General features: G+C 42.7%; 1 protein-coding gene across 1 annotated transcript in view; it reads left to right on the top strand.

Moving 5' to 3' along the window:
* The first annotated feature begins 628 nt into the window (after positions 1 to 628).
* The window catches only part of SLC25A26 (solute carrier family 25 member 26), an 875,117-nt gene continuing 849,172 nt past the window's right edge, over positions 629 to 26,573 (top strand). Inside the window, exon 1 of the mRNA XM_078662304.1 lies at positions 629 to 814. Coding sequence (XP_078518430.1) covers positions 782 to 814 — 33 coding nt within the window. The 5' untranslated portion in view covers positions 629 to 781. The remainder of the gene's footprint in view (positions 815 to 26,573) is intronic.

Genomic DNA, 26,573 nt, shown 5'->3' with positions numbered 1-26,573 from the left:
AATCATCATACCTAGGCACATGCAAAACTCGAAATGCCACACATTTAGCATACTGAAATCAAGTCGTGGGCTCTTTGTCATACAAAAGTGCACCGAAAGCATAAAAAGTTCACAAATTAGCAAACCGAAATTTCCAAGATATGCCTAACCCATAGCGCTTGTCCTCGGTTCCACAAAGTGAGTATTGTGTAAAACGTTACAGCTGCAAGGTGAATACAGCACATTGTAGTCCTATTTCTACGTGCATGCGTCAGTTGGCGTGCTGGTGCACAAAACACAGACAACGGTAGCGGCCATCTTACAATGGAGCTGTGTCCGGGATGAAAATAAATGACAGAAAAAAACTTCCAATACGCATTGTCTGTTCCTTTAAATTAACTCACAGTTAGATTAAATACAACATCAGTGAATATATTTTCTTACCAGAAAATAATAATCATTAATGATGTTATAGTGTGGTATAAAAACGTGATGCTCGAAAAGGAATGCGAGTAATACAATGCAGATGGGCGTAGGAATCTGTTAGTAGATAATGAAAGCGACTCCTGCTTAATATATAATTTTGAGACGGCAGGTTTTTATTTTGGCTATCTTTTTTATGCTATCTCTCTCTTTATGTGATGCCAAGCTTGTTTCGGTTTCATTTGACAGGACCGGTGCTTTTATGATAGTAACTTGTGCTTCTCTTCCAACCGCGACCTGGCGGCGCTGAAGGGCGCATGGTGTACTGTAGAGAGTTTTCTTGTGGCATGGAGTTCTTGGCATTGTGATATTAAGCGGAATGGAGCGGCGTGACTTCCTGGTCTCCCTTACCGTGAGTGCTCCTTTAAGTATTTACATTCTATGGGTGCAATTTAGTGTTGTATTTCGCTTTTCTAGAAAGACCGAGTCATACTTTTGCTCTTTTAGCTAGCATCGTGACAAAATTAGCAACCTAGCATTGCCAGAAGTCGGAAGGCTTGGCCGTTGTTAAAGTAAAACAGCGGTTGGCTTTTCGGTGTGGTTCCAACTGCCCCTTGACCTTGTTGCGAAGGTATGTGGTGGTGGGAAGCGAGGCAATCTGGTGCCTGTGTTCTACAGTAGGGCTGACATACATTTGATGACATACAGCATAGCGTGCTCAATCTCAACTACTGTGATTTTGATTTTCTCAATAGTACCACTGCATTTAGGTATTTTTCATCTGGAATTGTATGCCTTTCAAGTACACTATCCCCGTTTGTCAGTATGTTGCCAATAGGAACGCTTACATTTCAGTAATATGCTCCTTAATAACAAAGTCGGACGGAAAACAAAAAACAGCATCGCCAAAAATGTTGAAACTGTGCAAGCGAGCAATGTGTTATGTCGTTTCTACGGCGCAGCATTTCCAGGCGCAATGATGACCTTTCCCAGAATGGTCTGAGAAGCGGTTCAACACAAAATAAAGTGTAATAAAATGGGGCGAACTTGTGCATTTTACAGTACCATTTTTCAAGTTTATTGCCTAAAAAAGTATATTAAATGCAGGGAGTTCTTAATGGAAACTAGTAAAATATTGCAGTACTTAGTAGCAACACTGCTTCAAGACAGACACTCATATAGCATGTGTCAACAAAAACAATTAGGTACAAAAACTGGATGTACAGGATATTAGTGCAAGAGGAAAAGTAGAGCCTATCTGATCCAGTGTCCCCCTGGATGAATGCTGACCCAATATCATACACAACAAAGAACAGTACCCGTTTACATTCTGTCAGGAAAATGTCTACAGTCAAAAGATCGTTGATGTAGAACAAGGTCAGTGTTGTTCATTGTACCAGGAAGCAACAAAATGTGTTAAGGGCTATTTGTCTGCTAGTAATGTTGATCATCAGTATGTTAAGGCGGTGCAGGCTATTTATTAAATATGATGCTTATACACAAAAAAGTTGAGTTTTGTATGTATCTGACATTTCTATAGCATGGACATAATTCAATAAGTGGTAAGAGAAGTGGCTGCTTTTTAAGTTGTTAATGATTTATAATATTGTGTTCTTTAAAGGGGTGCGTCTTCAACTCTACATTGGAACAGTCTTGGTTTGATCCTTATGTATACAGGGATGTTGTTCCAGATCCTGGGTGCGCTGCCTTGTTTTTTTCTTTTTTTTTTACACTTCTTAGACTGCAGTCTGATGGTATCCTTGCTGCAAGTGTGCAGAAGACCACCAAAGATGGTGCGCTTGTCTGCTAAATAATCGGGGTACTCGTCTTGAGGGCTTTGTACATGATGTAATGGGTTTTGATGACGATGCAGGCTGGAAAGGGGAGCCAATTAAGTTCCATCAGGGTTTGGGTGATGTGCAGTGGCGGGGCGAAAGTACATGCCTTAGATCCAATTTAGTAAGCGAAGTGAGTAGTCCCCATGCCCTTGACAGGGATTCACAGGGGTCTTCCTCCTAGAAACTTTGAAAACAATCTAAGCCATGAAATATTTTTTAACTGGTAAAATATTTTAACACGAGCTGTGCAGCCATAGGCTTACCTTTTGAGCTGGTAAACCAATATTTGCACTAGCAGTGCATCCCGGGGATGACATTTCGGTTGGCAAAACTCTCTGTCCCAGCAGAGTAAACCTAGGGTGCCTTTTAGAACTGAATCGCACACATTTTTCGATGGTATTTCAATGGTGAAAGTGGACATTAAAGTTATTTAGTGCACAAGTTGTGTTTGGTAGCTTAGTGGACTATATCCCTTATCCACTCAGCCGTTCATCTTTCAAAGGTCGATTTATCCTTGAAGAAGGTAACAAAAACATGTTACCATTCAATCGGCTGAGAGGCCCAAGGGAGTGACTGTTATGACCTATAAATACTTATGTTATAGCAACTCGTTTTACCAAGTAAGAGCACCTGGGCATATTCCCCCGTTTATATTTGTAGAAACGACATTGGTACCATTTTTATAGTGCATAATTTGCCATTCGCATGGCATCACTGCCCTTTCCTGCATGTGATTTGGAACAAGTATTATAAAAGTATTCACGAAAGAGGTCGTACACTGCTCGTCCTATCGGCGTGTTACCCCGGAGCATGATGGTCGATGAAGTCCGTATCGGCGGGTGCGCTTCTACCAGAGTCTTGAATCTTGAGTGTAATCACTGTTGTGCTGGCCATCCCTGGACACGTGTTTCGAGGTTGTTACCTCTCATCAGCAGGGAATAGGCGTGTGTAAGGGGTTGCTGCGTAGGCTGCCAAAAATGTTCTTAGGTCCAGATACCTCTCGTGACTAAACACAATATGGCTCCCTTGAGCTTTGGGCCGACGGGCTCTTGGACGACGCACCTGCGTGCCGGTTCTGGCATCGAGGCCTTTGACTGTTGTGTGGCGGCCTTCTCTTCCACCCCTAACGATCTTTCTCTACTGATGAGGGAAGTTATCCCGAAACCCGAGACATGTCTCGGGCGATATCCTAAAACCCGGGACATGTATCGGGTCTAGAGATTCATCAGTCCAACAAGTACCGACTTGCACCCACCTGGGTGATCCACTAAAGAACTACAAGTACCAGAGTCCCGAGGGGCGATCCGGAGGAGGGGCTAGCGATGTGCGCTCCATTGATGACTAAAGTATTATAAAAGTAGGTAACCATGAGCTCACATATGTATACAAATCTCAATGGAAGTCTATTTTTGAACATCTTATCCCAGCCTGAATGTTGCTTTTTAATATTACTTAATTGGGGATTTTAATATTACTTAATTGAGGATTTTTGGCAGAGCGTGTAAATACCAAGGGGCTCATGGCACTGGCAAATCAGTGAATACACTGCACTGCAAAAGAAAAGTGTAATATCTTCTTTTGGTTTAGCCTATGCTTTTATATTGTTTGTTAGGACAGTCCCTTTAATTCTATTTTAGAATCTTATTATTAGAAGCTTAGAAGCTTTTGTATGAATCTTCAGTCAGTTGATCTTGTATGCTGTGTGGATAGGACCTGACATTAGACCCTTAGCATATGGGGACAACCTATAAAACTTTTTGGTTACTTCAGGAGTGAGATTGAATATAAGGGAAGGGTCGCTGCCGGGAAAATTTACATATCTTGTAGAGGAGATTGCATCATAAGCTGGTTCCATCAAGCTGATCTAGGTGTGATGTTAATTCCTGGTGCTGATCCTTGCATAGTTATGAGAAAACCCACGTTTCTTCACCTGACCTTGTTGTAGATAAAGTCACATGCAAAGATAGCCCAGGAATGGGTAATTTGTATCGCCCGACACCCGAGACATTAAGATTTATTGCAAGGGCAAGAAGTTTTAATTACTGTTTTGTCCGAAGGGCAAGTAGACAGTAAATTATGGACTGAGATCAAACTATCCTCTGACCTCTTCAAATTAGAAGTCCATGTCTCGTCCTCAGTGTAATCACCTAACCCAGGCACACGAGTCATGACAATTTATAGCAGGATGCAGAGGAGCCTATTTTTGATTATATAGGCCACCTGGGCAGTCAAGAGAGTAAAGCACAGCATGAACTTTGTGTAGCATGGAATTTTCCACATGGAGCTTTTGCAGCTGGAGAACACTTCCAGCAATGGCAGGTAGGAGACACGCTTCTTTGCTCCTGGCTTTTACCCGACTTTTTTTTAAACTTAATTCACCCTTCTGATGCTACCCTTTCTTGGCTGCACCCTTGGGCCTCTGTAGTGAACCCAGGTCGCCCTCCTCCGCTCCCCTCCTTTCCGCTCCCCTCCTCTCCTCTCGCCACCTCTCCCCTCTCATCCGAGGCTTGCATTAAAGTGCTTGGATTTCTTTTGTCATGCAATTCTTCGGCCCCTCTCTTCGCACATTGCTTGCTGTATGTGCTTGATGTATCAGCCTCTTTAGTGCCAACCAAATCTACATTAAAGCACCTTACTTTCCCTGTGGGGCTCCCGTGTAGACCACAGGCCACCCCTGTTGCTTTCATTTTCACAAGCCTCTAATTTGTAAACCAGTGTCTGCACTACGCTCTTTTCTTTCCCATATGGCTCTGCTTTTTTTTCCTTCACCAGCACACAGGACTCCGAGGCCAGAAAAAGAAAACAGAAGGGGCAAGGCAGAGTTTGCCAGAAGGCAGGTTTGCAGTGATATACCACAAACTAAAAGCCCAAACCTTACTGTCTGTGATACGAAGTCACCAAAATCTTGCACCTGGAGCTGAGAGGCTTTATATGCTGTTCTGTGCATCGCCAAGCGTGACTTTAAAGCAGCAGTGGGGCGCTATACTAGGGGTGATTTCTTTAAGTCAGTAGAAATGCCATCCATTAGCATCTGCTACATGAAGCGACCTCAGGCCCTCAGACTGACTATAGCCAGGGCCACTGGAATTGTGATCGAACGTCCGCAGTATTTGCCACATAATCCATCATCTGCTGCAAAATGTGTTTCTAGCTCAAACGATTAAAATGTTACTAAAAATGTGACTTTGCGTTTTGCCGTGCAGTGGAAGCCTCTTTGTAAAGCTGGACTGGTCACCTTTCTGTTGATTATTGCTGTATTTGGATGTTCACCTCATACTAATGAGTTGCTACCAATGCCCACAGGGTGTTACCAAGTTTGAAAATGATGAAATAATAAACTAATGCTATTACAAAATGTGCCGAATTATGTCACATACTTTGCCTTTTCTTGCTGCATAATATACTCAAGCCTGCCACATAATTTCGTCCTCTTGCTGCATAATTCCAGTGGCCCTAACTATAGCGCTGGTCTGACTGACAACAGGCGTGCCCGCATGCGTTCCAATATCCCATATTTTACCTAATTTACAACAATAACAGGCAAGTCTCGGAAAGCTCTCTTTGTCCCTACTGCCCCTAGCAAACACTTTTAAAGTTAGGGTTAAGAACAGTGCTCCGTTGCTGTTTAGCAACTTACTGCAGTTTAGGTAGCTCTTATTAAAATGAGTTAACCTTTATGTGAACACTGCTAATCTTGCAAGATTAGGAACTGGAGGACCAGAAAAATAAAACAATTGCCCAGGATCCCATAATGTAGCTATAGTGGGGGTGAGTCTAGGTTAGAGGCTCAGCACTCTCATTTGGAAGCTGATAAGCCGCAAGAAGTTGGTGCACTGCACGCTAAGATAAGGCAGGTATGTGTAATGGTTACCTCAAATGTACCGGGAGGGGTAAATAAATAAAGGAGCATGTATGGCTGGATAGTGTGTTTGTGCAGTACATAGAAATGGACTTCTTAAAAGTGTACAGAGTAAAGCGGACATAGTAACGTAAATGTGTCCAAATAAATCCTGCTTAGATTAGATAGGTTGGTGAGGCCCTCTGTGGCTTCACAACAGCAAGACTTGTGGCTTTCAGGCTGTAAATGCCTCTCTGGGCCTAGAAGCCTGTCCTTTGTGTTGTGCTGGCTTTCTCTAGCCTATGCCCTGGATTCTACATTACAGCTACATCTTTGCAAGGGAGCAGTGTTTGAAATGGCACTACAGAGATAAGGTCTGTACCCTAAGGCAGTGAGGAAGAATTGTTTTTTATGCTATTGGAAAGTAATCACATGAAAAGCAAGTGAATAGACTACATATAGAATGTCCAGTTAAAAGCTGCGAAACTCAGAAAGAGCTAACGTTACAAACCTCTCCGGATATGCAGCAGAAGAAAGTGAAATTTGTTCTTATGCTGTGTGCTTTAGTTTATATCAGAAATCACAAAATGCCAACAGAACCTTCCCTACTTAACACACCAACCACATCAACTTGTGTTAATGACACTTCCTTTTCTTGTTTACTATCTCAGCACGCTGTCATTTTTCGAATTCCCTGTCCAACTTGTCTTTGTCTAGCTCTCTCAACCTTCTGCCATTGGTCTTGTGCCCAGTCTAGAACGTCATGTTATATCTCTTTCCCCATCTAAGTCGCCTACATTCTCTTCCTTTTGGATCTAAATCCTCAAACATCTCTAGACAACGTTTACTCTTCTTTCTTTTGCTCCCAGTTGGATGCTCACCTCTGTCCCCTCTCAAACCCCTGATGTAAAACCACCATCCCCCCACTTCCCTTCCATACTGCTCTCCATTCTGAAAGTAAAAACGATTCACAAACTATTGTGGATGGTCATCTCTACGATGTCTGCACCCATACACTCTAAAAATGCATCCACAGTTTGATAGATCAGTCTCTAGTCTACAGCTGAACTGGGGGATGTTTTGAAAACAAAACCGTTTTTACTTCTGGCTTTTTTTTAATAGACCCCTGGTTCTTTTTGCTAGGAGATTTGTCCTGCAAGATACGTTACTCATGTTTTTCCTGGGTTTCCTCTTACACCACTGTGTACTTTATTTAAAAAGCAAGTCACCTGCCATGTTATTTTAGATCATGTGCAGTTCACTATATGAACTGCCCTTGTATTGGTTCCATATAGCAAGCTGGGGCAGGGTAATTCACCCCTGACCTCAACTGTTAGTTTATGGTGTCCTTACGGAGTGTCTGCCACTATTTTATGAGCCTGTATAACAAATTGAGTCATGGGCTTGGTGGAAGATAATACAGACCAGCAAACCAGTATTGAAGTGGACTTTCGAGCTGCTGCAGATTCTTTTTTTTGGATGCTTAGATAGAGGTCTCTGGTGCAGTAAAGATTCAAGCTTCGTGATTTATTTCACATGCAGCTGCAAAGGGCACTTCATTCCCTAATAATGCTTCTAGGACTGACTGTGTAATGTTGGTAAGACTTCTACAGCATAGGTCTAAGTGTGCCTCCCCACCCCAAACTTCCCGTTATGTATCACAGTGTCAAAGATTGGGTCATCCAAATGAAAACCTTACACACTTTCAGAGATGATGTTTTGATCTAAGTGGGGCTGTTATCTGAAGACCCGTCCCTTTGGAAAAAAAGAATTGTCTCCTACCCTTCCCAGGACAGATAGAAATGTCATGTTTTCCTGAGCAGGGCACCCTAATCTAGACATAATCACAGATCACATTAATATCCACCCCTGACTATTGCATGAATCTTAAATGCATTGTGGGTAGCAGCTTGGTTCTAGCCGATATGTGACTGTGTTTTATATTGTTTGTAAATACCTTATGCAAAAATGTTATCCTGTAAATATGTAGTACTGACTTACACATTACCATGGTGTACATTATACTGGGAATTTCTAATTCAAATATGCAACCTTTGTTGACACGGTTCTCCCAAATGGAAGCTTCAATGTATTGAATGTCTAAAACGCACGGTCTACATCCTAATTTACACTTTTGCCTGTCCATTTTATTGATCCAGTAAAGAGGTAAGGCAAGTAAATTTGTTTGCAGGACAAGTAGATTTCTGTACAATTTTGTCCCTTGGACAAGTAGATTTTTTTAACAATTCCACACCCCTGTATCTGGCTCTGCTTGGTAAGGGAGAAAGTAGAGAGCAGTACCTGGCACACACCGGGCCCTCTTCTCAAATCTCATTGAACAGCGGTCTCTGCAGTAATGGCAATAACTGATATTATATCCCCATTTTTAGGTCGAGCCTGGAATACGCATCCGAAGGATGCGGTCCAGGTGGAGAACTATAGCTAGCTGACTCGGGGGAATGAAGGACAAGAAACTGCCACGCGCTTCTCTCCGGCTGGATTTCACTGCGTGCACGCGCACCCACACTCACGCATGCGCACATACACAGCCACACCGCCACTCACGCATGCGCACATACACACGCATACACAGCCACACGCATACACAGGCACACACACACACCCCCCGTCGCCGCACCTACACACCTACACACACACACCTACACACACACACCTACACACCTACACACCTACACACCTACACACCTACACACCTACACACCTACACACCTACACACCTACACACACACACACACACACACACACACACACACACACACACACACACACCCCCGCCGCCCCCCCCCCCCCCCCCCCCCCCCCGCCGCCGCCCCGCGCACACAGACACACGCGCGTACACCCCCCTCCCACTCACCGGGCTCTTTCGGCGTGTTCCGTGCTGCGGAGAGGCCATCAGTCGTCCGGCTTCACTTCTTCCTCGGCGGCGGGCGGAACTTCCTGCCGGATTGCAGGCCCGCACCCGTCTCGGCAAAAAGTGCCTGACTTCCGTTTTTCACGGAGCAGGGCTGCGGCGGGCCAGTGATGGGGCCAGATACCAGAACTGAAGACAGCTGGCCGCACATCTAAGAAGGGGTTCCACTTCTTCTTTCGCCTCCTGTGGTACACCTTTGAGCCTTTAAACTAAGATGCCGTTTTTGTTACAGATTTGAAATGCAGAAACTCTTAACACGGAAACCGGACGAGTGCCTCTGCAAGGCTGGCGGCGCCGGGGATAATCAGTCGTAAGAGATTCACTGGTTCCCTGCCATCCTGGTCATATAGAGACGCTGATATTAAGATAAATCTGCCCAGTTACTATTAGTGAGGGGGAGGCGGCACCCTCTCAGCACCGATGCTGTAACTGGCTGACACAGCCAGGTTTACCGAGAGCGCCACAATTCACTATCACTTGCGGATTCAAATACTGATGTGACGCTAACCTGCCTTCAGGCCCGAGGAAGTAGTGTAGCACACTACTGTGAGGCAGAAAGGCGGGCCACTCGAATCGAGTGGGAATCCTTGCGTCGGTAGTGCTGGCGTGCTGCACTGTCTCGTGCACAGGCTAGCACCGGCCACAAATAAAACCGCGTTGGCCGTCGGCATTGCCCAGAGGAGACCCGGCGGGAACTGTCAGTGACCCCCCATGACTCCCTCACTCTCCGCCGGCGCCCGCCGCACCGCAAGAAGATACATTAATGATCGCGGATGGTGCAAGCGGCGCAAACTATACTGCGGCCAAGTCGGGACGACTCACAGCAGCCACTGGGTCGGAGAAGACGGATGCTGTCCCGTCCGGCAGAGTGCATGGTGCTCCAGAGCAGTCAGTGCTGCAGCTGAGCTGTGCGGCCACAGCAGGGGGTCTCTGTGCGTCCCGCGGCCTCCAGACGGACCGGGAAACCTTTCTAAAGTTGACCACTTCAAGTAAGTTATAATATTATTATACTAACTACATCGCGGCCGCCATGCTCCTCCGGTGAGCTACGAGTGGTAAAAACAGTCAGCTTTATGCCATCAGGGGTGGCCCAGGAAGGGCTGCACTCAGAGGAGGCTCGTGGGGAGCCTGGAGAATAGCGGCGGGAGTGGGGTGAGCCAATAGAAGCGGCACCCGCCATTAAAGATGAGGAAGGAGCAGGAGCACGAGCAAGACTTCACGTCAGGGACTCACCGCTTTCCTGGGGTGCGTAACCCTAACACTAACTCCACCATAGCCTGATTGCCCGCTTCCTGCTTGCAGTGCCGCCCGGGCCAGCAACCTCAGACACAATGGAGCACTATATAGGTCTGTGGGGCCGAGGGGATATCCGGAAGTGCTGGTTGGAAATTCACCAAGAAATAGGCATAACCACTTAATGAGCAATCTAGAGCTGCGTATGGCCTGGGAGCACTGACTTAAGCTGAAGCGGGAGCGTGCCCATGCAAGGCATGTTTATTCCCTGCAGTTTCCTTACTGCACCGTAAACCGTTTGTGTATGTTACTTATTGTCTGTCTGTTATTATTGTTAGTTTTAAATCCTCCGCTTCTTCTAGGTGCTGTGGGCGTATTCTGTCTTCTCTTGAAGGGGCTGTCTGTATCTAGGAAAGGGGTCGGGCGTAAGGAGCAATAACGCACAGCGCTACCAGTTGCTTTTTGCCTAAACTTCATATATTGCCCTGTCTCATATTAATGTTTTATTTGGAATTAATATTTCCCTACAAGATTTTGATACCCTTTTGTTGACTGTATTTATTTTATTTGATAAGTTTTTATAGCGCTGTGTTGCAAGCTAAACTGCATCTGGGAACTTTTTAGTCTAATTTGGAAAACCTGGAAATTTGACAAAACATTGGTCTGCAGAGCTTTACAGCTCTCCACTAACATATATTCTATCTTTTTGAGACCATTAAAGCAGTGGGTGGGGCAGGTAGGTGTGCTGCTTGGTGCAATCGCAGTCTCACACAGAGCCAGTTACTGATGGTATTTCTCAGCTGCACTAGTGCAGCTGTTTAAGATCTTTACAGTTTCTGGTTGCACAAATGGGTCTCATTTCTGATGTTTATGTTTCCCTCATGTTCACTGCTTGATTTTTGCTTGCGAGAAAGTGTCACTCATAGTCATTGAATGTCACTCATAATTACACTGAATTTATGAAAATGTCACACATCGCAATCTGAAACCTTGGCAGGTATGTACCTCTAATCATATTACCAGTACTGTAATTTGAACTATAGAAGTCCATGCAGTCACTGTCCGAGAGCACCCCTCTGGTACTGAGAAGTGTTGGTGTTCTCTCTAACATTACATGTATTTCTCCAGAGCTAAGAAGTGCTAGTACACTCTTTTTCAAATTAAGAAGTGCAGGCACTGAGTAGCTGACAGTGCCTGCCCATTTAAAGCATAGCAATATTTTTACTTTTAAACTTGTATATGTTTTCGTTCATCTTTAAAGAGACTCTAGTGCTGAAAATGCAAAGTAAAGTAAATCGCTTCATATTATGAAATGGGGGAGTGAAATTGTGCCCCCTCCTTCCCATATGGGACTGCCGTTCGAAAATTAGGGCAGGTGGGGTCTCTGATGAATGCTGTACACGAGTCCTCATCTCCAGAGTGTGCCATTTCTGACACTCTCCAGACAGACGTGGTGCATGGCAACACTGTTCCTCAGACTGCCACCCTCCCCATCCCCCCTCAGGCGGTAAGTCACCCCCAAAACTGCGCACCACTTGTGAAAACTTTGTAAAACACTCCAGAATCCTTCCTGGAGAAGTACTCTAGTCAAAAGGGCGGAGGGAAAGGATGCGATGTCGACCCTAAAAAAGTTACATTGGTAAGAGAGAGCAAGTGTGAAAAGCAGAAAGAAGGAATAAGGAGAGAGACGGACGGAGAAGGGACGAAAGTGGGAGACTGAGTGAGTATCAGAGAAGCAGCTCACTTAGTGTCCCCTCCCCCTTTAGAGGAGGCACACAGTCTGGATTGCGTCCAACTCAAACCGAGCCCACAACAGGACAGGCCTAGTTTATTTTTGGGCACACACAGGGCATTTACAATTATTGGCTGCATGTTTGATTTACACCGCGCTCAGGTGTAAATTTCATTCCACCATAATCACACAGATTAAACTACCTGCATCCATAACAAAAGGGGCGATCCCTGACCTCTGCTCAAAAAGAGACCCGTCATGGTTCTGCCACGCCCAACCACCAGGTTGATGGCATATATCCCAGTTCTGTTGATCATCCTTGCTCTGAAACAGCCTTAGGACAACAGAAGTGATAAACAAAAAGACCCCATAACAGACCAACACTACAAACACTAGTCCCACGACTAACAGACACAGAAATGGATACCTGCGAGAAGCAGAACTGTAATGCAAACCAGGGTAAATTTAAAGAAGCTGACATGTACACACAAATTATAGGCATTATTATCTGCAATCAGACATAAGTAATAAACTGCCTATCGTTACTGACAGCCTCCTTAAGTAGCACTGCAATTAGAAGTGATCTAAACCTTACAACTGATCTTGAGTCTTACAAAGAAAATTTAAAAACAAGCATGTGCAATGCAATAGGTCTTGCATTTACGCAATTTTAAGCTATTGGCATTGTAAATGACAATGCATTTTATTTATGTTTTAAAAACAAAGAGAAAAATAAAAGGCATTGTTATTTGCAATGTGAATAGCTCAAACTCTCGTAAATGCGAGACCTATTGCATTGCAAATGCTTGTTTATTATGTCTTCAGTCTGCAATTAAATATTGATGTGGGATTTGCACTAATACATAGCCCTAAATGTTATGGAAAAACCTTTATGGGTACAACGTAATCCCCCCCCCCCCACTCCTCATTTTTGTTGTTTTCTGCACTAATACCCTGGCAATGACGGGGTTAAACCCATAAACTAACCAGCAGTAATCTCTAAATTGGGAATAGTTTTCACCAGTAAGGATTCAGGGTCATGAAATGACAATAAGACATTGTCAGCAAAGATGTTTTTAGAGTTTCTTCCATAGAAGAGGTCATCAGTGATTCATAAAAATGCACTACCTGGTTCATCTTGCCGTTTGTTGTTTACCATCAGTTTATTAAATAATAAAGACTGGTGTGAAACCTGTTTGAAGTAATGCTCCTTAAATTAGCTCCAGTCTTCTTGAAATGAGAGCTTTTCTCATGTCGGTTAGCAGGACCTTCACTTGTTTGATACATTTGACTTGGTTTATTACCTTTGCTGTTATATTGTGTCTCCTTCCTGTCTCGCCACCATCTTTGGGTGAATAAACATTGCATATATTGTTTAACTTTGTTGTGTCAGTGGTAGCTTGTGTCCCAGAGGACGATCATAGTTGCATTATTATTGAGTGGTAGATGTACCTGAATCTGTTTGACCATATTGGCCATAACCACTGGGTCTCTTAATAGGTAGTCCCCTTGTTTCCCAGTGAGATGTCTTATTTGCTTGAGTTTAAGTAGTAGTTTCATCACTAACAGGGTGTGGTACCATAGAGCTTACCAGTTATGAATTTCTCAGTTGAATTAATTCTTTTGTAGGTTTTGTGGGAGTATGAGTAATTCTTCTTCATATGGTGCGTTTCCCTCCAGCATCAAAAACACATGCATCCTTTATCTTTGTCTGGATCTCTATTGTCAGACGCATGCTCCCTATGCATTTAACGATGTCTCCAGGGATTGCAGACCTCTGAAAAGAATATTCCCCTTCCACCAGGAATGCTAGAATGAAGATCAGAGGGTGAAGAAATCCCTCCTTTTATGAGTTGAGGCATTTGCTCCCGCAAACAGGAATAGTTGTGGGTCATGATGGCCTGCTACCATTGTGTATCTCCATTCTCTGACATTTTTGGTGTGTAGCAATCTGGATGGAAAGTCTCTACCAAGCAGCTGTCCCACCCCCATACTTTACCTTTGTTGGGTGGTAAGGTGTTGCTTTAGATAATGTGTGCTCTAGATCTGTTTTTTCAGTGGGACGTGTACTTCTTGAAAAAAAATCTCTGCCGTACTTCATGAAGGCTAGCATTTTTGTTTTACACAGTCTGTTGATCAGGGAGTTTAAACCAGAACATCAAATTTAATGACATTTTCCCTTTGTGATAGCCAGGAATACTCAGCACAGTATCTCTGAAACTCACAGTACTACTCAATTCAACAACAATTGAACAAAAAACACGTTAATGAATCATTATTTCCGTAGTTTGTGGACAGGATGTCAAACAGTTTAATGAGAATTCACCATCGTCAAGTCTATTACTCATTTTCCTGCCAAGGATTCTAATGTTAAAATTGTTTTGTCAGTGAATGTATGTAATTTCAGTCTTTTACCACTTACCTTGGCTCAGATAATACACCATCCATAGTGGCGGATTAATATGCCATGTTTGACTGTTGAATCTGGCAAACACAAGGAGATGGTGGATGGAGCGCTGATACTTTTCAGACACTCGCCCCCAGTCACAGATCTGGGTTGAATCCATCATCGTTCTTTAGCTCACTTCGCCACCTCAGGTCAGACCCAGCTATATGCAAATCAGCCTTGACCCGTCCATCATCTCCTTGCGTGTTGACTGTTGAATATGTCAGGACAGATAATTGTGGACAAGTAGTTGTGGAGCTCCGTGATAAACCGGACATGTGGATGTTCTAGCTTACTCTCAAAAAGAGAAGTTTAAATATCTGTTGTATGGTCTGTCTATCCTCGAAGAGTACATCTAAAACATTTGGGGAGCTCTTAGGTTCAAAAACATGGAAATAATAATATTCCAGAGTACCTTCTTGAGATCGGCAGCAAAAGAAACTGAAAAAGATAATAAGAAAGAAAGCATCTACTGGCTTATTTCTGTAATCAGTGGACAAATCAGTAGAGTATCAAGACCGAGAGGTAATTTTAGAAATATTAGCTGAAGTAGGCAAGTTTAGTTAATGGAATAGGTTGGTGGTAGTTGAGGTCAAATCTAGTTAAGATTGAAAATGTAAGTTCTGGAATAAAGCTAGGTAGTTTGTGTTTTTCCATGGGTGATGCTAAAAAAAAGAGAAGATCCCTTTGGCAAGGAGGAGATAGACTGGAATCTGTGTGACTGAGCAGAAGCCTAGCACAAAAATACTAGCAACCCTAATGTGGAAAGCACCATGTTTTATAGAGGGGCCCCTGTTCAGCGTACTGTTATTGCTTTAATCATTTACTCACTACTGATCAAAGGTATGAGTTTGCTGATCAAGGTTCTAATGCTCACAAGGTAAAGGACGGTCCATGCATGTGCATGTTGGTGCCCTCTTGGAATGATGTGGGAATTTTCGAGTTTCTCCTGAAACCCCCTGTTCCTTATGGTAGCAAAGGTGGACAAACCATTCGAGCATCAATCTATTGCTGGGGAGGATAGAGTAATATGAGAAGCCAAAAGAAACAGATAGAGGCATATTAATGAGGGGTTGAGCAGAGCTAACACATATGAGGAATTCTCTCTCTTTTTTTGTCAGACACAAATCTATGCCAGCTCTTAATGAGATTAACCGGTTTCAACTCATGAATAATTTAATAATAGAGTGCTATAAGTCTCCCTTCACCCTCTATACCTACCACAGGTGAAAGAGCTTGAGATTGGAGGCACTTGACACCTTTTTTTAATAGAGCACCAATTTTGAGGCAGGGTGTGTGGGAGCCTTCCGATTGGATGAATTACTCCTTGTACCTAGGAGGATCACTGTTGGTGGCTGTGTAAAGGAACACAATGTTGCTGGCCACCAATATACTTACTACTACAGTCTTACTTCACAATTCCTGCTTCCTGTATCTCGTTACTCCTTGTTATTTTTTAGAATTCTGGATCCTCACCCAGGACATGAAAAAAAATGTCATGGGAAAACAAATGTGGCTGCCTAGATACCTCTAGAATTCACGAGTGGTGGTGTATGTGTCTGTGAGGTTATTTAGGGCAAGGAGATTCTACATGCTTGTAAGCTGTCATCTTGAACTGTCGAACTTGATAAACATCCAGCTTGATACATAACATTTTGTGTGAAAAGGGTGGCGAATGGCGTTGCACACCAAATTTATCAAATGCAGCCTGGAATCCTATTCATTTTAAGTTATTGGTATTCACATTTATCTTGGATCCGCTATTACTTTGTGGCTTTCTCCTCAGATACCATGCACAGTTTACCATTTATATAAAATAAAGGAGCAGGTGGCAAGAAAATGTTAAATCTCTTTTTTAAGCCTCAGCTATTTTTTTCAAATGTCTGTTGCTAAATTATTATGCTAAAAGGTTGAAGCATTGGGTCCAGTGACCATGTTTGATTGGTGAATTCTTTATGATGTGTAAAATAAGCCATGCAACAGTAGTCCAAGCTATGACTGTGTTGTGCTGCATAAATATGAACCATGTCGAGACCTGTTCAATGTGCATTACATTAGATACGACGTACTATGATCATTTTCTAAAAGCTGGTTAGATGGAAAGCTGGGATTTTATGATTGATGTTTAGATGATAGCACTCTCCTGCATTATGTTTCCAATCACAGCATCCTATTTAAAATCTGATAATCATAAGCAATAGTATAGGTAAAATGCTGCTTTTCAGTATGCTGAAGTCTTTCCGCGTGCTTCTGTTTTGACAGTATGCCATGATGGGTCCGGTTCAGGCGGGTAGTGGGTCGGAGACCGTCCTTTCAGGATAGCTTCATCAGTGGAGCCTGCTGAAGGCCAGAATTCTCTCCCTTGGACTGGATCCATCCATGGTTTATTGTTCTGTTATAGTGCACTGTTTTTTGTAACTCTAAAGTTGTTTGTTACCACAGCTGATTTTCTTGTTTTAAAGGAAAAGTGTCTGATTCTAGAATTATTATCATACACATGCATATGTCAGCAAGAGCCAGCAAAAGTATAAAATGGAGGGCATGAGTGATTTAGACCCTGCTGCTATAGTAAACTAGTACAAAAAGTAAAATAAAATGTCTAAATATGTTCTTGCTCATTGACATTGTAATAAAGAAGATTCGTAATTTTACCTGCCTGCCTTTGTATCATTGTTAAAACTCTGGCTTTCCTTAAAACCAACTCTTAGAAATAAATCATTCGAGGCTAGATCAGCATGAATAATATTCAACTACGCATCAATCATACATTATTATTTTAAGATTTTGGTTAAGTTACAAAGGTGCTTGTGCAATTGGTAGTTATGTTGATAAAGTATGACATGTACAGTTTAAAGCCTCTAATGGAATGCGATGGTTCCTAAACCATGTCCTTAATATGACCCTTCTCTTAAGGTTTGTAACTCTTTATCACTTGGAGTTGATGGTTTCAGCAGTTCTTTCATACTTATTCAATAGCTACTACTTGCTTCTTCAAATATGAAAGGAAACTAAGCATACCCACTTTATTGCTAAAAGCTCAGCAAACATATCTTTCAATTTTTTCTATCAAATGCACTCTTATCCCCATAGGCTTAATGGAATTAATGCGCAGTAATGACTGTTACCACAAAAATACTTAAGAAACAAAAACAGCCTTTAGTCTTTTCCTGAGTGGAAGATGTTCTTCCTCAAGGCAAAGTTCCTTATGGAGTTTTCCCACATGGAGTAGGCAAGAAAAGCGATGCATGCGCCTTTCATCTGTCTCCTAAATCGAGCAATTTTAACAAGATTCAGACTGGCAGAATACCCAATGTTATTTATGGCAAGAAGGTTTATAGAGTGCTGCTTGTCTACTTTTTGTGGGTTCTGAACGAGGTCGATTAAAATGCAACGGTAGAGTACAGTCCGGTTAAATGATGGTGTCTGAAATGATCAATCGCAGCCTCTTTCTTGAATTGAGTTTGAATAAAGGCAAATGTGAATAGCTCAGGTTTTAGAAAATTTCTGATCTGATTTTTGTTGGATTCAATTCACAAATTAAGGCTGAGGGTATTCCAAAATCTTGGTCCTTGCACATCCAGTAATTTTACCTCCATATTTTATCCTCTTGAATGATCTAAAAATAGGATGATGCTAGACAAAGGGACACCGACCATGCATTCCTCAGCTTGGTTACTGCAATGAAAATAAATTTGAGCCTGTGATTTACTCAGTAGAAGAAACTACAAGCAAATAAGCTTTTAGATTCCAATGTGTTGCACACCCCTGAAATCACTAGTCTGCCTTTCACTAAGAGCTTCAAAGAGGCAACTTTCATCCAGGCGTGCATCACATAGAAGCAAGTCTTCAGGAAGTGGGCATAAATCCTTAATGGCCACTGTGATTGCAAATTAATCTGCCAAATACATGCCTTCAAATCTGTATTTCTCATCAGAGGAAACACGCAGAGAGTCTGCCCTTCACTAAAAGAGCTGCAACGAGGCAACTTTCATCCTGGCCTGCATCACATTGAAGCAAGTCTTCAGGAAGCGGACATAAATCCTTATTGACACCAAAAGGTATAGTTAGGTGTCATAAAAACAAATAGGTCCAGGTCCTCCATCCTGTTTTACTTGCTGCAACACCATGCAAATGTAGTCCAAGCAGCCATAGAGTATGGTTCTCCATAATTAAGCAATATATTCAAATAAAGGCCGTCTAGCACAAATTATTGTACTTCACAACAGGACATCAATAAATAGCCAGTAGCTTCATAGCGGCTGATGGGCTAGGCTTTTATACCACCACCACCACCACCACTAGGAATTATGTTGTATACACATCAATTAAAAAATTGAAAATACTTTCCTGGTGGCAAGAGTTGACCCCCATCCTTCGAGCCTTGATGTATGCATATTTCACACTGGCATTTTCTGTAAAGCTGCTACACTGGGAGAGTACTGAGTCTGAAATTGATATAACATGCTTTAGTTGAGGCTGGTTGAAGGTAACTGTTAAAAAACGACCTGAAGGTCTTCCACTGACTGACAAAGATAGCCATTCAACAAGAACAGCTTTCCAGTTTATTTATTTAATATATTAGTCATTTTTGGGCTTGAATTTAGGATTTGGCCATTAATCGGCCAGACCCAAAGTATCTAGCCAAAAGTTTGCATTGAAAACCTATGAAATTTTGACGTCTGCAGGCCTATGTATAGCATCTCACAATGCCTCGCTGTACGACTCCTGTTCACCAGTGGTCCAAACATGCATCCACTATATTGAGGTTTCATTTTCAATGTGCAAGATGGTTTTAAAAACAAGATCATGCTGTAACCGAAGCCTTAGGGGTGCTCTACAAGAACTTCATCAATGCCTCAGTTCTGCAATAGTTCTACAGTTCAGACCCATTGTAAAGTTGCATTAGGAGCTTTAGCCATAGAAATGTCCACAACAAGGGATGTGAAATAAGTGGGTGATAGATGTGCACATTTCAATGCAGAAGCTGCTCTGTGATCTACAAGGTATTTGCTTTTAATAATTTAGAAGGACCAAGAATGAGAGTCTGGTAGTTTGATGCCCAAATAATCAACCTGTTCGATTTAGAAGGATGAAAAATGTCCTAGCTATCGTAACGGAAAGTTTCAATTCTATTAAGGACAGAGGCGAGGATTAAGCTCTTCTTTCTCCACTTTTATTTTTCCAGCAGCCATTAAACGTTGTATTTTATCATTTCAGAAAACTCAATTTCCCACGTAACATTAGGAAAAGGACACAAAAGTAATGTCCAGTCAGAGTCCAGCCAGTCATTCGAGTCTCCCTACAGGCGATCTAGCCCCCTCTTTCTACTGCGACCTCAGCCGATGACTCAATGATCACTCTTGTTTGTGGTTTTTCTTCAAGGGCAGATTCCAATAATCATGTAAAATTCCATTCCCAAAGGTTCTTTACAACCTAATAATTCACAATCTGTGCACAAGCACAATACCTTATATCTGTTATACATTACAATACATAATTATGCAAATCAACAGTTACCTACGTGTAACTCAGACGTCTTTGTAGGATTTATTTATGATAGACATCTAGATGTTTAGGGTGGGTAGAAAATTACATAGTATGAAAGGGTGGGCTACTCCTCCCCTCTGTTTCCTTAATAGAATTTAAAGTTTCTGTTACAATAGCTATGAAATGTTTCATTCTATGAAAGGACCAGAGGTGAGGATTTGGCTAGTTTAAAGATTGTCCACCAAGGATGCAATGTTTGTGACTAGCTTAAAATAGAACCTCTTAAACGTAGAATCTGAGGACCAGTCTAGTGCACTAAGAATATCTTCCAGTGAGGCTCCCAGTGAAAATGCTTTGGAGGCCATGGCCCTCCCACTGAATGGGCCCCAGAACGGGAAGTTTCAATACAAGTGTCTTGCATGGCCCATTTGACACACCTGGTAATAGTAGGGGAAGAAACTGCTTTACAAGGTTTAGGTTGGGCAATGAGCAGTTGCTTTTCTCCATGAGGATGGCGCTCTAAGGACCACCAGATTTGTGGTGACGTGGCTCTGGCAGATCCAGCCACCGCCGCACCGGCAGTCTGACCGCCTGATTACGACTCGGGCAGTCAGACCGCACTAGGGCTGCCGGCTCCGCCAGGGAAGCGCCATTCCCAGACGTAAGAGTGGCGGTCAGACGCTGCCACAGTCTCACCAAGCATATTACCAGTTTCCTTTCAAGCCTGGCGGTTCCACCATGAAAAGCCTGGCGGAGAGGAAAAGAGGGGGCCCTACATGGCCCCTCTGCGCCTCAACCATATGTGGATGCATACAGGGGGGAATAACATGTGCCCCCCTGTATGCATGCACGTAGGTTCCTGCACTGCATGGACTTTCGAGTCCATGCTGTGCAGGATCCCTGTGAACCATTCACATTGCGGAGCCTTTTTAAAAGGCTGCGCCGCCTTTTAAATGGCATTGCAGGGAAACCACCATGGCGCTGCCCACCAGAACACTGAAAGTAGTAATTGGGGTTGTGGGGTGTGATCTTCCGCAGAGCAGTGGCACGGCTGAAGAAACCAAGCATCGGCTGTAATAACCTCCCAATTGTGAAAGAATTCTGCCAATCTCCCCCCAAGTTTGGTCCCATCGGAAGATTGAACACTCACCTTGAGGGGTGCTGTAGGAGGCATTGCTCCTGGAGCCTCCTCTCGAACTTCGCATGCGGGGTACTCTCTGGTCGGGTAAACATTTCCGAACCGTATGACGTATGATGTCTTGATATTGTCCTCACTGGATATCCGAACCGCCAGTGGAGGCTTGATGGAAGGAATGGCTGGTCAAGCGCCCTCTTTTACAAATTCACGGCTAAATGCACGATGGGGCCCATGGCAAAACATTTTCACAGATCTGGGTTTAATCCATCGTTATTTTGCCCACCAAGCCACCCCAGTTCAGACATGGCCATATGCAATTCAGTCTTGACCCTGTGCCTCATGGGAACAGTCCAACCCGAACTGCCATGCCATGTCTTCCCTGGATTGGAATCAAGCATCCTAGGACCGGTTTCTGGCTATCAGCCGTCCTCAGCCAGATAGCTTGACTCCAGTGGCCTAGTGAGCACGGGACCCACGTCTGGGCATACCCTTCCCACATAGGGTGATCAGCAAAACACACAAGATGATGGACGGAATGTTGCACAATGGCAAAACATTCACCCCCAGTCCCAGATCTGGGTTTAATCCATTGTTATTTTGCTCACCAAGCCACCCCAGTTCAGACATGGCCATATGCAAATCAGTCTTGGCCCTGTGCCTCATGGGAACAGTCCAGCCCGAACTGCCATGCCACGCTCTATAAATCTACATATTATTATAATTATTATCATCTCATCAGTTCACACGTCTGTTTCTCTGGAAAAAGAACACATTTGAGATGTCAGCGAGATTGACGTTTCAAATTTCATAGCACTACATATGGATCATATTCCAATTTCACAGCTATACAAATAGATATTTTTTCTTTTTACATCGTGTATGTATGTAGTATGTTCATTGATCAATTGTCATCTGTTCACAAACTGCACTTCATCATTTTGCCCATTAGATGGCAGAAGAGGCTTAAATATCTTGTCAGAATGCAAAAGCCACAATTCCACTGAGGGTTATGTTTCAATTTTCTTCCTATTTACGAGTAGGATAGTAAATATCAATATAGAAATACAGGGTGAAAATCTGATCAGCGTTTCAGTCTTCATCGTATATATCAAGCTGATGTAGGTCCTTCTTTCCTTTTGATTTTTTTCCAAAAATTAAGAGTCAGTTTTCTTGACACAGTGGTAATATTTCCCAGAGTTCTGGTCCCCTACCACGTTCTAGCAGTCATTCACCCTCTAGATATATAGGAAAGGGTTTTTTCAATTTGCATATATGATTTATGGGTAAGGTACTTTAAAATGAAAGAGGAATTCCCGCAAAAATGTATGTATCTACAAATGTATAAATATAACATACACTTGTGTATTTATTTGTTGGCACATTTATAAGTGCTCCATGACCAAGGGAGTGTTTGACCGCTTAACAATGAACTGAAATGAGTGACAGGTTATATCATTTGGGTTATTAGCAACACAAGAAATGCCATTGTAGGTGGGTGAAGAAGAGTCCACCGGAGTTCATTTGGCGAAATGCTAGGCGAGGAATCATGTGAGCAGATGTGCTGCCTGATGTTTCCCAAAGGAAATTAAAGGGGTGGGTTCGTTTTCACAAGTCAGGTGGGGAGGCAGAGAACCCTTTTAGATTTTGCGCCTTTAGAATAGAGGAGTCAAGCTTTCGCTTACTGCATGTCGACAAAAGTAGAAATTCTATCTTATGCAAGTGGAAAAGAAGAAAGTTGTCTGTCATCCAAGATCATAGTTGGTGTAGGCAGTTTCTTAGGCAAATGTTTCTTCCAGAGTGGATGTTTTACGCAGTTACTGCGTTGGTGTGTGTCGTCTGCATTGTAACACTTGTAAGAGTATGTTATTCAAAAAAGTTTATAATCATGTTTTTACACTGAAAAAATGTATTTAAAAAAGTTTAACTCCAAAGTAGTGATGTGCCTGGGAGTGCCTCTGCTATCCTAATTACTTTTCGGTAATCAGCGGGCTTCGGGAACTCGACTTTGGTATGCAGCTCTTTATAAAAGCTACAATTCAATATTGTGTCTCACTGTTTCTCTGCAAACCTGTTTTTCAGAAAAATTCTTTCCAAAACACAGTGCATTTTGAATATAAAGAATTATAGATGGGTAATAGTAAATTATGGGGATGTTTTTCTCCAAGGGGTTCTGAGTGACATCAAATAGACAATGAGAGCGAAGCACGAGTTGTTATTGGCGTTACTCAGAACCCTGAGGTGAAAAACGTACCTGTAATTCACTATTTACCCACCTAAAATGTTATGTATATTCCCCAAATCTCCTGCCCCTGCTTTCAATTATTACGCAAGGGTAGAAACATAACATGACTTCTTCTCCCTGACACAAATGTGAACAAAAATTCCTCCCCTTGAGTCTTTCTCCCTTCTGCAGCTGTGATTTCTGCATTCACTCAAAGCAGACAACCAGCGCTGTGCTGACAGGCTTTCAGAAAGCCCTGTCAGCCTGGCCTGGAGGGCCCTTTATGGTGTAGCAACAGTGGGTAACCGGTTTTCTTATAAACTGTTGCTACATCACAGCAGTGAATTACTTGATTTAGAATCTGGTGTAAACAATACAGGCTTCCTATGGGAAACCATGCATAACAATACCATAGCTTGATTTATACTTTGTATGACATAACTTATTTGTTATCTAACAAATGATATCACAACTAAATCTGTGGTATAGCATTAGTGTTTTAAAAAATAATAAAACACATTCTCATTCATTTCAGTACACATGTAAGAATACCTATATCTTTTACATCCAGAACAGTTTCCTCTATTATATGCCACATGTCAATATTTACAGTGACAGAGTCTGGATTCATCCCTTCCATTTTTATGTCTTGGCTGGAGACATGCTGTATCTACTTTGTGGGCTTCAGCCTGCCCATAGGCTTCCCATTTGCTGGATCAATCGTCGCTCCATTGGCCATGCACCCCATTTGTCCTTGGCATGACTCTTCCAGGCTTTACCCTCCCTGAGAGCTGTGACCAACTACCGCTAAACATATGCAGCAGCCATTTTAAGGCATTGTTTCAGGACTACTTTTGATTTATTTATGAGTGCTTTTCACAAGCGATCCTGTTTTTACTCGCACCGTTCATTGTTTTCTACTTGTGAACCTTGTGAGTGCATGTGTTTGACTGGTAAGTATCTGTGTCAGCAGCAAACCTTGTAGGTATTGACTGAATGTTTAGCATGTTTGTAGGTGTAGATGAGATGCATGTATTTATCTGTCAGTGCTGCAGCTTTGGAGTATGTGGTATAGCTTGTGGTTATTTGTCCATAGATGTATTACAGCTTTCTTTTATTTGTATGCAGTGGAGCCGCAGATATTCACCGATTCACGTAGCAAAGCTTGTGTGAATTTCTCCCTATGTGCAACAAAGCCACGTGTATTCCCGAGCTTCCGGTTATTTGTCAGTTATGTGCAACAGAGCTTGGAGATGCTTGTATGTCTAACATAGCTTCTATGCAAATGTCTATATAGCAGAGGTGGCGGTTATTTTGCCTTATGTGTAGCAGAGCTACTTGCATTGGTTTGTCTGTACCGCGGTTTTCCTGGTACTTGTCAGTATAGATAGACGAGCTTGCGGGTATTTTGCCGCATGTGCAGTGGATTGGCTCGTATTTGGCCTCTTGTTGTGTCCCACGCCAGAGAGATGGTCTTGTAACACACATCTGTGGTGAGCAGTCTAGACCAGGCTCCTCTCTCTGTCTACAGCAGCCTCTCCTCTGTCTTGATATAAATTTAACTTGTGAGAGCTGTGTATGTGCAGCTTAAATCACCAACTACAAGCCATTCTCTTCTATAGCTCACAGACTACAAACCCTCCCACCTCGTCGCTCTCCCTGCTTCTCCATCACTAGCCATCAAGCCCCCGGAATCATTATCCTTGACACTACAGGCTCCTGGATGCAAGGCTGAGTCTGCTTTACAACAGCTCAGAGGTACTGAAACTTACTGGGGATTTTTTGTAGCATCCTGCGTGTCCTAGTAACTCTGCTGCTGTCAAAAAATGCCTCTACGCGCATTTCTACACCGATTAAGTCAAATTGACGGCGCCAAAAGCTTGGACCTCTGCCATTGCCAAGACCTATTGGCTTTGCCAATACTTGTTTAATTTCTAGGTGCGTGCTTGCGTTAGTTCTGCTGGCGAATCTTGAAGTGGTCCTAGACCAGAGATTACTTCTTTCTTGGCAATTCCTTCTTCAGGATTCGCTGTGGATTTCTGCTTTCAACCACAGGGCGAATGTGAAAACACCTTAAAAGGCCTGTTCCTCCCCTTATCTGACAGTGTTTCTCCTTTAGATGCAATGGACTTTTTTCCGATAGTGACTCTCTCCGGTTAAACCCCTGGTCAGGCGAAGGTGCTCTCTTACTTTGGTGGTTCTAGAACTTTCTTTGTCAGAAACTGGCTCCTAATTATATTTATGTATATGTTTCAATTTGTCCAGATCCGATTTTAAATTGGGTTTGGAGAAGCAATCCTTTTGTTTAGATTGAGGTCATTCCAAACCATTATGGAAGAAATACTTCCTGTTTCTTTTTCAGTTCTTCTTCCAGATCAGATGAAATATGAGCATACCAAAGGAGGTTGGCAGAACTTCTGGGTGTGTCTCAAGTTCAGCTTGTTGTTTGCCTCTGTGGTATTCCCGCCTTCTAGTTCAGCATTTCTCTTGTTTAACAGTTTGACTTCTCTGCCTGAATCCACAATTTGTTTCTAGTCTCCAGTTGTTCCCGTTAGGAAACTGAAGTATTCTTCTGTGTGCTTCCATACCTCATTTATGCTTGCACAATCTGGACTCCAAAAAGGCGTTTGGAAGCAGCAGGTCTTTTCTTCGCATTGAGAAATCATCATCAGCATAACCTTGGACAGATTCAGATGCCAGCGAATTCGGAATTTGAAGATGGATTAAGTTCAAGATTTGTAAACTCATGTTAATAATTTGCCTGATGGAGTTCAGTCTCAAAATACCGAAATTGCTTATTTTCAGTTGTCTCGTAATTTTTCAGCGAAGTGCGTTAGATCCTCGGTCAGAGGGATTATCAGAATTGAAAAATAGATGGTAGTCCCCCCAAAAAAATCAAAAGCGTCCTTGGTTCCTCAAGCTGCTCTTGTATTTTTTAAGTCCTTTAGGGCTAGGTTTGGTAAACAAGATCAACAACATGTGGCTCACGAAGATCTTTTAGATTTCCAACAGAATGTTATGAATTTACACACCTATGTTCTGCTTTAAGGCTTTGTGAAGGGAGACTGATTAGACTGATTCTAACTTGTTTATTCTTTTTTTTTTAGAAAAGGTTTAGTAGAATAATTAAAAGGTGAGTTGGCATGTATGTGAGAAGTTGGCCTGGTATTTGATGTTCACTATTCTAGTGAGCACCTTGCACCAGTCCAAACAACCCTTATGGTGATGGTTGTAAAGTCAACCTTATAGACCAGCTATCCTAGTGGTAGCATGGACAAAGCAGTCTTAGGCTAAACTCAAGAGGGC

The sequence above is a fragment of the Lissotriton helveticus genome, chromosome 9, assembly GCF_964261635.1.
Source record: "Lissotriton helveticus chromosome 9, aLisHel1.1, whole genome shotgun sequence".
In the NCBI taxonomy this organism is placed as follows: domain Eukaryota; kingdom Metazoa; phylum Chordata; class Amphibia; order Caudata; family Salamandridae; genus Lissotriton; species Lissotriton helveticus.
The sequence above is the reverse complement of the archived record's forward strand: the minus strand, read 5'-3'. Positions and strand labels throughout refer to the sequence as shown.